At 40.2% G+C, this 14692-nt stretch overlaps 1 protein-coding gene across 2 annotated transcripts; it reads right to left on the bottom strand.

The window, feature by feature from the left end:
* Nucleotides 1–224: 224 nt before the first annotated feature.
* On the bottom strand, nucleotides 225–11535 carry tradd (tnfrsf1a-associated via death domain). 2 transcript variants are annotated; one of them, XM_026169271.2, is made up of 5 exons: nucleotides 11309–11535; nucleotides 5164–5327; nucleotides 4782–5062; nucleotides 3621–3768; nucleotides 225–887 (listed from the first exon to the last, which is right to left on the bottom strand). In XM_026169271.2, the coding sequence occupies exons 1-5, from the start codon at nucleotides 11410–11412 to the stop codon at nucleotides 589–591; spliced, it is 996 nt and encodes a 331-aa protein (XP_026025056.1). In that variant the 5' UTR covers nucleotides 11413–11535; the 3' UTR covers nucleotides 225–588. The 2 variants fall into 2 exon arrangements, with proteins under 2 accessions (XP_026025056.1, XP_026025061.1); XM_026169276.2 differs by having other exon boundaries at nucleotides 5164–5324.
* Between the last annotated feature and the right edge of the window lie 3157 nt (nucleotides 11536–14692).

Below are 14692 nucleotides of genomic sequence, written 5' to 3'. Positions count from 1 at the left end.
AGCGCTGGTGGAGAGGGAGGGCGGATTAACACTAAATTATACCTGAGGGACTTTTGACAAAATGGTGTTTTCAGGTTTAATTACACTAATGCATCAAACAGAAACATGAAGCTTGTTTTTTTGTCTTTTTTTTTTTTTTGTTCCTCAATCATTTAATTTGAATGCACCCATTTTGTAGGAGAAAAAAAACAGTCTCGCACTCATTAGAAAGAAGACCCAACAGGTTCCATCTGTAAATAGACTTTAAAAGGAGAAACATGATGACAACGGTTTAAACAGTGCATTAAACTCATGACAGCATTTTTTAAAAAGTGATGACAGATCATTCAACTAAATTAAAACAATTATCAATAATACTAATAATTGAAAAGCAAAGACGTGAATCATTCAATATACGCACACACTCCCACACACACTCCTACACGCACGCACACACGGGGGATGATTTGAAGGACGGGATGCTGTCGATGACAGATGTGAAGAACAAACACACTGTGTGTATAACATAAGCAGGGAGGACAAAGTTGCTGCTCCTTGCACAGAGAGGACTCCGCCCCCCTTCTCTGTTTTCACAGCTGAGACTCAGAGTTACTCTCGCGGCTGCGGGTCCAGAATATTTTCAGCCAGGCTCGTGAGTTTGCAGTCCTCCAGTGCTTTGACCAGTCGGCTCAGCTTGGCCGCCCTCCCCTCCGCCTGGATGAAGCGGCTGAGAAGCTGATAGGCTTGCTCATACAGCCCTTCTCTCTCGTACTCGTAGGCCAGGTTGTCTATTGCCGGGCCCTTCAGAGCGCGGCAGTTCTTCCCCAAGGCCCTCCCTACGTGCTTCCACTGACGGCCAACTCCGTTAGAAAAGCTCTGCACATCTGCCGCTGTCAGCATTCGGTCCTCTGACGGGGCCACAGGATAAAGATGAAGGGAAAGCATTAATGTAAACCGCAATCAAGTACGATTACATAAACAGTGTTTTACAAACAGATGTAAACAGCAAGCTCTCACAGAAGAACTTAGGGCAGGGGTGTCGAAACTCCTATTAGTTCACGGGTGACAGTGAGTCGAACTCTAAAACCATTACACAATAATGTATATATAAAAAAATAAAATAAAAAAAACACTCCTCAAATGTTTCCATCTCTGAGGTATAAAAACCTGAGCGAGAGTCAAGATTTTAATAATAGCTGGAACCATAAAGCTAAATGAAAGACACCCATCATCCCACTCCACTAAAAAAAAAAAAAAACAGCCAGACAACAGAAATGAGCACTTTCTTTAAAAAAAAAAACACTGCTCATTTAATAAGAAATGTATTTATACACCAGATGACAAAAATAATCTATGCGTCTCTCCATGTTTCCACATAAACAGAGTCCATCAATCCACCTTTTTAACTGCTTATCCAATTCACGGCTGCAGAGACAATGGAGCCAATCCCAGCTGTCACAGGGTGGAGGCAGGGTGCCCCCTGGACAGGCCACTTGTCTCTCAACTATTCCCAATCTCATTCACACCAATGGGCAACTTAGAATCACCAATAAACCTAATGTGCATTTTTTTTGAATGGTGGTGGGAAGCCTGTGGATTTAGAAAGTCACAACTTTTCAAAATCTACAAATACATTTTCACTTCCCAAACTTTTCCACTCCCGCGTAGTAATCCCAGCATCACTACGTGAAGAATCACATTTCAATTTATCGAAAAATTTGAGTTTTAAAAGAATTTACTGAGAGTCTTTAGCAGGCTGCTTCAATCACACATTTGACTCTTCTGATGTAGTGTTTCTTTTCAGCTGATAACTCCAAATGCTTTTCTAAAAATGTCCAGGTGAGAGCACCTTGGGAGGGAGCTCTAAGCAAATAATAGTACCTGACTCTAGTACAGCAAACTAAATAGTCATATAATCAAAACTACAGTATTTCATACTAATGCTGTAGTTTTCCAGGAGTAAGTGCACACCTGAATCCTCAGACCAGCAGTGTTACATTCTCCGCTGATGTCCAGTCATCCCCCACTATGAGTGTATGACTATGAGAAAAGCTAAAGGCTGCAGCTTTCAACCCAAACTTAAACACCAATAGGACTTGTGTACATGATGCATTATTAATTCCTTGCTTCTCATTTAGTGTTGATGTCAGTTTGGCTGCTGTTTTATATAAAGGGCCACACATAAGGGACACTCAGCACCTCTGGAAACTCCTGTAAACATCTGTAAAATTAACCACATTTATTTTCAAGCTTCAGATTTTTTCGAAACATGTAAACCATGTTTCTAATTAGGTAAGTGAAATTTAGCCATGTTGGTCCACTTTTAAAAGCAGGAGCAAAGAGTCAACAAGAAGGGCTCATCCAGTCGTGAGGCTAGAAGAGAGGCAGAGCATCTGCCAGTCATGTATCATGACACTGCTGGTGGTACACCCAGCAAACGTTTAAGACCCCTGAACTTGTATGACCTCCCTGTGGACATTTAATAAATCCCTTTTCTACATACATAGAGCTCCGATTGCATACGGCTGGAAAAAAGCTCAAGTGGATGCACCCCCACACTGTTTAATTTTAATGTACACCGACAGGACTTTCATACTTTAATACTGCACTGTCCTTTTGCCAGCTGTAGCTGCAGATTCTGCATATTCATTCGTTTCATGTGCTTTAAGATTATAAAACAGCTGTAATGAGTAATTTTCAGCCAGATGGGGACAGTGATAGGATACCTCTCCAGGCTATCTGGAGAGATGGACCGGTGGATTTGAACCCAGGACTTCTCACTGTGAGGCAACAGTGCTACCCAGCTGACCAATGTCCTAACAAGTCTAAAGTTCATCTTAACTTAGCTTAAGCTTTATGTCTTCACTACCTCCTGAAGTGCACATCGCACTTAGCACCTTTAAGTTCACTGGTTTGGTTTTCTGGCTCACTGCTTCAGCAAGCAGCTGGTCTCAAGCAGCAAACACTACTTGCTAAGCACCAAACAACAAACAGGCAAAGTCAGCGAATAGCCTGTGATCACAGAGCTGTGTAATCTCATTGTTCATATGGAAAAAACTGATCAGAGCAGCTTTAAAGTTGTGCACTTGCATGATCAAAAGTACTGAAAAATCAGGTGCAATTAATAAAGAGCAGTCAGTTCATTAACAAAAATCCCTGCTGTTGTACTTTCACACTTTCCTTTTTTCCCATCAAGACCACCAACATCAATTTACAAACCCCAGGAGAGCCTTAATGTGTCACTGGGTGTTTAATTTCAGTTGTTTGGCAGCCACCAAATCTCCTGCATTTTTATTAATTCAAATTTTAGTTGACCCAATATGAAATCAGTCCAAGTATGAAAACCAAACACATTAGCTGCAGGCATTAATCTCTTCCCACTGACTGGCTGGATTAGGGAGTCAGCTGAAATAGTATTGAATTCATGTGCTGTCGAGAAAAAAAAAGTCAATCAACAAAGTTCTGTCAGCTTCTTGAATTTGTTTTTGCAGACACATGAGGAGAACGAGGAGATGGCAGTAAGCCCACCATTTGTAAATGAACGACAATCCCCGATAGTTAAATTACAGAGAATATCTAAATAATGTACTGTGGACAGCACACCACACACACGACTAGTAACAAGGACAGTCTCGACTCACCAAACACTCTGTTTTGAAACTTGAAGCAGTTGCTGGGAACGGGAGACTCTTCCTGCATGATGGTGACGGACTGTGAGGCAGGACCGCGGGCCTGACTCTGCAGCTGCTGCTCGAGCTCATCGATCTCCTCATCGCGCAGGCGCTCCGGCTGAAAGGCACAAAATGGCAGAAATCACTCAGAATAAAAATAAATGTGAACGTCAAAGTGGGCACACTCTCCGAAGGCCATAGTGACTACAATAAAGGGCAATGGCTTAAATTTGGCAGAAACAGGAGATTATTTGTTTCAAAATGCTAAATTTTGCGGTTACATTTTCAGTGGATCCAAAATCCTGCAGAGCAAGTACTCACAGGAACTAGAAAGAGAGAGGATATTTCCCATATTGGCTTCTCTTCTTTGGCTCTCTGGTAGAATCAAATTTAAAATCCTGCTCCTCACATACAAGGTCTTGAATAATCAGCCCCCATGTTAATGACCTCATAGTACCGCATTAGAGCACTTTGCTCTCAGACAGCAGGCTTACTTGCGATTCCCAGAGTATTTAAAAGTAGAATGGGAGGCAGAGCCTTCAGCCTCCCAGTTTGGATTCAGGAGACAGAAACCCTCTCTACTTTTAAGATTAGGGTTAGAACTTTCCTTTTTGGTAAAGCAAATAGCTAGGGTTGGATCAGGTGATCCCTGAATGCCCTCTTAGTTATGTTGCAATAGGTTTAGACTGCTGGGGGCTTCCTGTGATGCAGTGTTCCTCATTCTGGTCTCTTTTCACTCACTGTATGTTTTGACACCTCTCTGCATTTAATCATTAGTTATTATTAAATCTCTGGCTCTCTTCCACAGTGTGTCTTTTGTCTTGTCTCCCTCTCCTTAAACTCAACTGCTCCCAAAAGTTGGCTGTGTGGAACTCTAACGAGTGATCAGGCTGAACTGTCACTGAGAGAGTGTGGCTGTTAGCTTTCAGGAACAGGTATGATTATGACAAACCTGCTTGTGTGAATCTTTGTGAAAAGGTTTCACATTGCAGCTAAATTACCTTGCAAGAAAAAATCCCATTAGAAATCGGCCAGTGTCAGGCACGGTGAGGTGAAATGAGATCTACTTTTAAAATCTTTTTGCCTCTTTAAAATCACTGGAGAACAGTTTAACAGGAACATCAACCTTACCTGTGACAGGTGGATGTGCTGTAGGCAAAGATCCAGCTTGTCCAGACACCGATCCAGAGTATGAGTGCCTGCCTTGAGCTGGGTTTCCACAGTTAACTCCTGGGACAGAGCGAGCAGCCGGCAGGCGTGCTGGCAGAGATACTGTCTCACCGCTCCAGAGCTGTAGCTCTCCAGGAACTGATGACATGCTGCCACATTCACAAACTTCACCTCCACCCCCAGGAAGGGATCCGCGTCATGGACCTTTAGGATCTCAAATGTACCCAGGCCTCCAGCAGAGTCTTAACAGTGGAAGACTATGATTAATCAAGGTAAACCCTACAAGAGGTTTTTTCTATTTTAATGAGCATGCAGTATGAGAAATGACTAACCGAGGGCTCACCTGTAAGTGTCAGCTTGATGACTTTGAAAATGATGAACTTTCCCTGTGGGTCTTTGTAGAGAGAGAGCAGGTTCACACCGGGACACAGCGACTGCAGAAACATGACTGCGCATCCCGTCCATTGACCTCCATCCACAGTCTTGTCCGCCATTCTCTGAACACTACTTGAGACAATTAATGCAGAAAGGTACACTTTCATATATTGTATATTCATCAAATATAAAGTGAAATATTTCAAGCTTTGTTTTTGCTTTAACTTCATTGATTTTAATGTACGGCTCATGAAATCAAGTATCTGAGATTAGTAGAATATTTGCCGAGATCAATGGGAATAAAAAAGGATTTACAAAGGAAACATCCGCATGTTTATACACTTGATACTTGGTTTGAGCTCCTTTGCCACTAATTACTGCATAAGTGCAGTAATTAGTGGCATGAAACCGATCAGCTTGTAGCACTGCTGAGGTGTTACTGAAGCCTAGGTTGCTTTGATTGTGGCCTTCAGCTTGTCTGTGTTTTGGTTTTGGGTATTTCTCGTCCACTTTGTAGATTTCTTGCGGTGGGAGTTAGGGTCAAGTGAGTTGGCTGGTAAATGTAGCAGGGTGAAAACATTGCCAGCAAACCATTTGGTGGTAGTTTTATCGCTGTGGACAGGTCCTAAGTGGTGCTGGGAAAGGAAATTGACATCACTATAAAGGTTGTTAGCAGATGGATTGATAAAGTGCTCTAAAGTCTCCTGGTAGACGACTGTGTTGACCACCACCAGCAGCAGCAGATGAAATGGCACCCTAAATTGTCACAGACTGTGGAAACTTCACACTGGACTTCAAACACGTTGGATTCTCCACTCTTTCTCACATATCCAGGACCTTGATTTCCAAATCAAATGCAAGTTTTACTTTCGGCTGAAGACGTCTGTATGTGGTGGCTCTTGATGCACTGACACCAGGCTCTGTCCACTCCTTGTGAAATTCTCTCAAGTTCTTCAATCCACTTTTTCCCCTCTACAATCCTCTCAAGTCTTCTGTCATTGTGGTGCAAATTTTACAATACTCTTCATTCTTCCAGTCAACTTTCTATTTATATGCTTCAATACAGCAATGACTCTCTATGGCTTATCCTCCGTGAGGAGGGTGTTGATGATCGACTGGACAACTGTCAACTCAGCATTTTTCCTAATGATTGTGCTTGACCACGTGGTTAACAGAGTGTAAATATACTGTGAAATCCAAATTAAATATTCTACAATATTCCACTACATGAGCTACAAACCATAATCAACTGAATTTAATCAAAAACAAGTCTTGAAATAATATGCTTTGTGTAATGAATACAGAATACATGGAAGTTTACTTTTTTAAATTCAATTACATGAATGATATTCAATTTCTTGCACTAGCATAACAAATAAGACAGTGAGCCCTACTCTATCACCTGTTTGTAGGTTTGCTTGTTTGTTAAATTTGAGGATTTTCTCCTTTTCTCGTATTTCTCTTGTCTTAAATGTAATGTTTCTGGGTTTTGTTGTGTTATTTAAACATTTAACTACATTTTTGGATATAGATTTTTTTTTAACTGGTTCAAGGTAAGAGGCAAGGTGAACCCTGGATCGATCCATCACAGGGCTAATATTTGGAGACGGACATCCACACTTACTCACAGATAATTAAAAAAATACTGACAGCAGCAGCTCAGCCTCCTAGCAGATGCACCTGTTTAAATTTCAAGCTTTCAAAACTGACCTCTAACTTTGAGATCACGGTCAATGAGATTCAAACTCACCTGAGATTTTTAATAGATACACCAGCTGTATCAGACCATTGCTTTGTTCTCGAGTTATCACATTATCGCCCAACAAACTTGGGCGTCCACGTCCCCCAACCACTCGCTCAGCAGGATAATAAAAATACCCCATCAGCCTTTTACGACTAAGGGGCAAAAACAACTATTACTCAAACACGCATGTCTTTGGACTGTGTGGTGAAACCGGAGCATGCAGAGGAAACCCATGAAGATGTAGGAAATATGAAAGTCCACAGAAAGGCCCCAGTACAGTAGGAGGTTTGAACCCAGTGTAAATCACTGTTCCTCCACCGTCAGCAGGTAATAAAAACATGTGGTGAGAGACGTACGTCATCTCAAATTCAGGCTCTAAATTTTTGATCAGTGGTCATTAATTCTACGTCTCATTTTATCTGAAGCAGGAGATTCAGTTTCTAATCGTGTTCACTCAGAGTGATGGGATAATAAACCGTATCACCTCTGCTGACTTAACCGCCCGACCCACGGCAGCCAAAATACATCCACCATGTTTCTGGCCTCACTCCACCTTTTTTACCCCAGCTCCCTTCTGAAACCCTCATTACATAAAAACATGTTTAATCTCATCCCTCCCCTCCCCCACTCCAGCCCCTGACTCCTGTGCCCTGGATGAACCGCTGAAACCTGCTGGTGCTGTCTCTATGCATCCTGACTAGGAGCGCTCTGCAGGGAAAGAGGAACCTCTGAGCTGGATTAGGTGCACGTCCTCGCATTTTACTGAATCACAGTATGCTTGGCGGCTAGGTGTACAGGAAACGACTTAGGCAGTATGTAATTATTTGCTATCCTATCAACTGGTACACTGGAAGTATACTGTGAGATTAGTTTAGCAGCTGGATGAGGATTAAGTGATCATCGGGAGCTTAAAATATAAAATTCATCCTTTGCTGCCAAAAGCCAACCTCTAGTATTCCCTGGAGAGCTTGTTTGGGTAACAAAAAAAAATTGATTCAGAAGCATGAATCAAACGAATTCAAAAATGGCTCATTTTGTCCAGTCCAAAAAAATACGAACAATAAATTCAGATGACATAAAAGGGTAAAAATGGAAAGTCCTCACATTTGAAAAGCATAAGCAGAAAACATTTCATAATTCCCCCTGACTAAGTTTGCAAATGATCATTTTCAATTATAAATGTAGCTTTTTAACATCTACTCGCTTCAATCCATACATAAATATAAGAATAACTGACACTGAGGGCTAATAATTTGCTTAATCACCCCTATAAATGATCATATCCTTATGACCACACAGCATTAAGTTACACTTCTAGCGTTTTTAGTAAAGCTCTCTCTGTTGGAAAACAAAACATGCCAACTACATGGTGACGCCATGCCATATATCATTTATCTGATGTCAAGTCTGGCAAGAGATTTAAAATGACCACAAATTCTTCTTTTTTCTTTTTTTTGGTCTAAAAAAACCTTGAAAAATGTGATCACAGGGTCTGCAGGTAACTCTGTTGCATGTGTCTGCCACACCTGTGTGGGAGTCATGCAAGAAAAAGGTCTTTATTGTCAGGAAAAGACCATCCCTACATGGTTATGTCAGCCTGGGGGGGAGCATCTGTGACTCAAGTGGTCAACAACCAGTAGTTAAATCCTTGGCATGTCCATTCTGTATGCTGTGGTGTTCTTTGGCAACATATTAAACCCCAAATCTCCTCCCATGATAATAATCCTCAGCACACCGACAAATCCACAAAGGAAGACCTCAGAGGCAGGAAAGGGAGGGTTATCGTTCCTGTGAAGGTAACACTTGTTACATGCAGGAAAACCCTCAAACATCTTTCAATTGATGGACATGAAGGAAGAGAGGTCAAAGATTTGCAACCCAATGTGAAACACCAGGTGGACAACACAAGCTTCTGTGGCTGAGAGCATAATTACTTTTTCACACAAATGAATGATGTGGTGAAGCATGCGACCTTTATCTGTAGTCACTGTATCAAAGATCAGAGGTTTGCTCGTCAAAGAGAAAAGCCCAGTTTCCAGAGGATGTACTAGGTGCTATTTACACAACTGAATATTGATGGAAAACAGCTAAAGCTAGAAATATTGATTCCTCATATCCGAAAGATCCTTAAAGTAGTTTTAACAGTAACAGTGTGATCTGACCATCCAGAGATATAAAAATGAACTGACTCTGTCAAAATTCAGAGATTTCAGCTCGTGAGAAGTGGGTGGCAAAATCAGAGCCTTCGTGGTCATTCATCATCCGAAGCTTCAGCATTCTGTGATTAAATCAAGTCGGTTTTTCCAAGGTTACAGTGTTTTTAAGTTTCAAGTTCAGTTTGACTTGTTTCTTCAGTGAACTGCTGGTTAGAGAGGACAAATTTTCCTCAGCAGAAGTTTGGAAAACCTGAGGCCTTACATGTTGGGAAGGCTCCTCTTTACAGTCAGTATGAATAAGAGGAGCACGTTTTGCATGCAGACGCATAAAAAGTAACTTGTGTTTTTGATCACCTTAACTTGGCAGGTCTTCCAAAACCATTTCAGTTAACCATAAACTTTGTTTACAGTCTATTTTTGCTCAGGCAAGTTTATAAACAGTTTGTAAACTGTAAGTAATGAATTAAGGGGCAAGAAAAAACATTTAACTCCTCTGGAATATCCGAGGTTTCTGAATTGATTCCCAGCAAAATATTATATGGAAAAAAAGCACACAATGACTAATAACACACCAAACACAATCTGAAATTCCTCCTCTTCATCATGAATGCCTCTAAAAACTGCTACAGGAAGCATCTGACGGAGGTCGCGGCTGCTGAAGGCGGCTGTTTCAGTTACTAATTTCAAGAGTTCATTTGTTATTTTCCACCTTCACTGTTTGTTATCTAGCTGTTCATAAAGGACACGAAAATGTTTTCAGTTTATTCAGATTTTGTTTTTATCTTATTTTGACTTAGAAGATCAGATCACATTATTTCCAGTGTCTTTAAAACAGTTATCAATTTATTTTTCAATTTAGCCTTAGATTCCTTTTAATTTTGGGCTGCCATGGTATCAGAAAACCCTCTTCAGCATGGCTCTTGTGTTTCAAGTTAGAACATTCTAATTAGGGAGACACATCCAACGCAATGTGTGAGAGGTTCATCTCTGAAAACGACATTTAGCACATCTGAACTAACTCAAAGTTACATTAACAACAGGAGGCTAGTTGTGAATAAGTTATTTATCCCCCTGTACATCGAATATGACTAGCACTTCCACTATAAGTAGAGTATGGATGACCTGGGTAAACATGTGGAATGAAGCTGACTTAAAATAATGGTTCCTACACCAGCAGCCTGAGCCATGGATCCATGCTTTTATGTCAAATTCTGACCCTACCATCTGAATGTTGGAGCAGAAAACAAGACTCATCAGACCAGGCAATGTTTTTTCCCCCCGATCTTCTATTGTTCAGGTTTGTTGAGCCCCTGTGAACTGTAGCTAGGGTGGCACTCGCTGTGCCCTCTGCTGCTGGTATGGTCTTGTGCAGCTGCAGCCTATTTGCTTCCAAGTTGGATGTGCTATGTTTTCATAGATGCTCTCCTGCATACCTTTGTTGTAACTAGTGGTTATTTCAGTTGCCGTTAATTTCCTATGAGCTCAAAGCAGTCTGCCCATTCGCCTCTAGCATCAACAAGGCCATGTGATTGGCTGATTAGAAATCTGTGTTAAGAACAGGTATATCCAATAAAGTCGCAGTTAAGTGTATAATAAATACGTACATCACGATTACAGCTTTAGCTTTGACTTCTAAAGTCAGGCAAGCCAGAAAAAGTTCGAGATCCACTGAATTATAAGCAAAAACATTAACAAATGTTGCTATCTGAGGATATTTTATTACATTGCTATGTTTCCTAGCTTAAAGTAACAACAAAACCTTCGATTACAGTTTATAAACTCATCATAAATTAAGCCTTACAGAAACAACAGAAAACACACCCAGAGTTTACTCAAATTATAGACTATGTAACTTTAATGTCAAAGCTATAACTGTTGTCCAACTTAAAACTAGGGGACGTGGTTGCTATGCGACCCGTACGTACAGGTGAGCTAGCTGATTACCTTCATAACAGTTTGACAGCTGCATTGGTTTGAGTCAGAACACCGCAAAGATAGCTATTCCGTTTTAAAATGTCAGTACCTTATACTGAAAGGGATGGAGGTTACTGTGAGAAATGTCACGCAGAATAGATAGAGCTACCGTAAAGCTACGAGCAGCCACGCCGCTGAAGCGGCCCAAAGCCTCGGGAAGCCCACACGCCTAGTTTCTGCCTAGGAGGTCCTTTGATTCACCGTGAAGTAACACTTTGACAAACTCGGCTCAAACTTACCTTAAAACTTTGTTAAAGTGTTTGGTAACGCTTCCTTCTGTGGAATCACACGGACAGTATGAGCTTCCTGGCTTCCCATTGGGTGAGCAGCAATCAAGCTGCATTCTGATTGGTGAAAATCAACGAGGAAAATCGTGACGGGAAGGAAGTGTTTTTTTGTGTGTGCGTGAGGTTTTCTTTTTTTTTTCTTTTTTTTTCATTTTAACGTAAACGTTCATATGTAGTTCAACGAATCTCGTTACGAACAATTACATCTAGCATTTAATCATAAATATAAACCTGAACCAAAACACTGAAACACTTTACTGGCTCTTTGACGAGTCTAATTTCTCACTGTGTTCGCTGGGTTTTTGTGTGTTAACAGATTTAAACAGCTGCTGGGGAAAACCAAAACAATGCACTAGGCATATTTGCATAGTCACACAAAGCGATGCAGGGGTGCAAAGGTTTTCCGGAAATTTAGACACAGGTGCAACTGATCTAAGAAATCTAATCAAAAACATTAATCAAATGGAACTTTTATGTCATTTATGAACAAATATATCTGCTGGCTTCAGCTTTTAAATGTTATTTTGTTTAAATATATTTGTTTTTGGGGACTTTTAGCCTAACACAACTAAATCTGAATGTATATAGTCCTGTGCAAAAGTCTTGAGCCAACAGCTCATTATATTTTGTATAGTAAGAAAAATATTATTTTAAGATAAATATAACAACAAAATAATCAAAACATGAAGACAAAAATGTAACCAAGTTACAGCAAGTCTAAAAAAGTGAGTTTTTAACTGCTTTTTAATGAATACCACAGAGTCTGGAGGATCTCAGGCTCAGTGGGAGAGTCTGAGCACCACTGCTGCAAAAACTCTGTCTCCTTTAGTACTCACCCTGATCACATGATGTCTAGAACTTGCTAAAGATGTATGGATGTATGGAAGTTTACTGATCTAGACTAATGTTTGTCCATGAAACACTCAACACATAACTAAATTGGTAACAGTGTGACGTGTCGGTACTTCTAACACTTTTGCAGTGGCGTACAAAGAAGCTTTGTTAAACCAACAGAACAAGGAATTCCTATCATTCAGATGCAATGATATAAATGCAAGATATTAATTTCCAACTTAGAGCATGACACTATTGAAGAGTGAACCAGAGATTTAATGTGAACATCTAAAGTGAAAGCTGCATCAAAAGTTACCCCAAGGTTCCTAATAAAAGATTTAATAAATGTGGCATAGTTTCCAATATTTTAGACACAAATCTGCCAGGGGCACAAACAAGGATTCATGTTTTTCTTCAATAAGTTGGATAAAATTGTCAGTCATCAAGCTTCTAAAAGAGTCTATGCACCTATGCGATCTCTGTAACTTAGAAACACATTGGGGCTTAAGAGGTATTTAACAGAATGTCATCTGCATAACAGTGATAAGGAATGTCCTTAAAAGCATTCAAAATGTGCTGAAGAGAGAGCAGGTATAACAAAAACAATCAAGGCCTGCAAACTGAGCCTTGTGGCACACATTACATCTGATTGGCAGCATCTTCATTTTTCTGCATGATCCCGAACACACTGCTGATGCAGTAAAAGCATACGTGTATAGAAAACACACAGTGGAACACTATCAGTAATGGACTGGCTTCCACAGAGCCCAAACCTCAACCTTGAAGCAGTGAATTGAAGCAGTGTGGGATCAAACAAAATGGCTTTGAAAGTCCATCAAAAAGCCTGGAGAACTATTCCTGAAGGCTAGTTAAAGAAATGATAATCAGAATCAGAATACTTTAATAATCCCTAAGGAAATTATGTGGGTTACAGTTGCTCCAAGACAATAACAGTAACAGACTAAACTAATTAAATAATACAATATATTACAAAGTTTACAAATAGCACGAGTATATACAAAATTGCTCAATTATAAATATCAAGAATATTACAGAGGTGAAATGTATATGATTGACATTTAACTGTAACCTGTGAAACTTTGTCATTTGTTATTTTACTGTAGAGCATGTGCAAAAGGGTGTAACTATTGCAGTGTGTACTGTGTATTAGATGGAGGAGTTGTACAGGAATGATTTCCTGTGTTGTAAATAAATGGTGGCTTTTTTGGCATCATTAGGGTAAAAAAAACAACAATAATCTAAAATAACCCTTTTAGCAAGTTCTAAGGAACCAGAGTGGTACTCCTCTTCCAGACACAGGCAGGCCACAGATAATAAGATCAGATAAGACCACATAATCGACACAGTTAATCTAAGAACGTTGTGAAAAGTTTATTTTTAGTCATGTTTTTAAAATGTTTTTCTCAAGCAATGCACAACGCTGGGCAACGAGCTTTCATAAATGTTTTATCTCATTTTTTTGTGTGTGTCAGAAGTCTATTTAAACCCTACCATATTAAAAAGGTAACACACAAAAGTGAACAGCCCCCAAAGATTCTCTGTCAGGAAATTTACAATTTGGATTCTTGTACATTTACTCTAGCCAGTCAGGTGAAGGTAACACGCCTAAATGTTGGATGTCCACAAAAAGAAGAATAAGATGAATCAGCTCCCGCATGCTTGACAAGTATAACAGCATGGATACATAAACAGTATAAAAGATTGATAAAGGCACTCTGATGCCATGTGTTGGTTTTGTGAATTCCCGTCCTGAAGCCTCAACATGAGCATTTTCGCAGTCGCCGTCTTATTTTTGAACCATTTTTGAAACAAGCACATGGTGGATTTAACTGTTAAAATGAGGGTTACTGCACAATCACAACTTGTGATTAAGAAGTTGGTATGCTTGTTAATACCCTGCCAGCTAGCATGGTATGCTTGCTGGATTATGCTCCTTTATAACTCTAATAATGACCATAATTCACAAGATGAACTTCATGTTTCATTCTGTATGACCTGAAAATAGCAACTGAGCCCATAAAAGCGTTTACTGAGGTCACAGAGTGAGGGGGGGCGAGGGTCTTTTTCTCATAAATGTGAATACAACCTGAAGTCTTCTTGGAAGCAGAGGAGTCGCCCCCTGCTGACCATTAGAAAGAATGCAGGTTTGAGACACAAGTTGGCATTACTTTTCAGACGCAGTAGCGCCATCATAACTACGGCTTTTCTATTTAAAAAAAACCCGTTTTTGTCAAGTTTTGTTAGGCCTGAATGCAGCCCAGGTGCATACGCTATGCTGGGGACTGGCTCTGAATAAAGCAAGGAGAGCCATTTTCATACTTTTCCAGATTTCTACAACTTTAACAAATAATATAAGTAACTTTTTAATGTGACCCCTATACCATAAGACTATTACAGAGGCCTGGGTTAAAATGTACACCAAGGTTGTTTTGTGCGTGTCTTTTTCCCAGCTTTTCTGTCCTCTCTCCACTGTCCTATTGC

The sequence above is a fragment of the Astatotilapia calliptera genome, chromosome 1, assembly GCF_964374335.1.
Source record: "Astatotilapia calliptera chromosome 1, fAstCal68.1, whole genome shotgun sequence".
NCBI lineage: Eukaryota > Metazoa > Chordata > Actinopteri > Cichliformes > Cichlidae > Astatotilapia > Astatotilapia calliptera.
The sequence above is the reverse complement of the archived record's forward strand: the minus strand, read 5'-3'. Positions and strand labels throughout refer to the sequence as shown.

What these genes read in the sequence shown, in the direction of transcription:
- tradd (XM_026169271.2), bottom strand. Translation starts at nt 11,412, where the DNA reads ATGCAGCTTGATTGCTGCTCACCCAATGGGAAGCCAGGAAGCTCATAC. An exon ending in CATCAAGCTGACACTTACAG is followed by an intron (nt 5,063 to 5,163) that starts GTGAGCCCTCGG and finishes TCCACTGTTAAG; the next exon opens with ACTCTGCTGGAGGCCTGGGT. An exon ending in GTTTCAAAACAGAGTGTTTG is followed by an intron (nt 888 to 3,620) that starts GTGAGTCGAGAC and finishes TGGCCCCGTCAG; the next exon opens with AGGACCGAATGCTGACAGCG.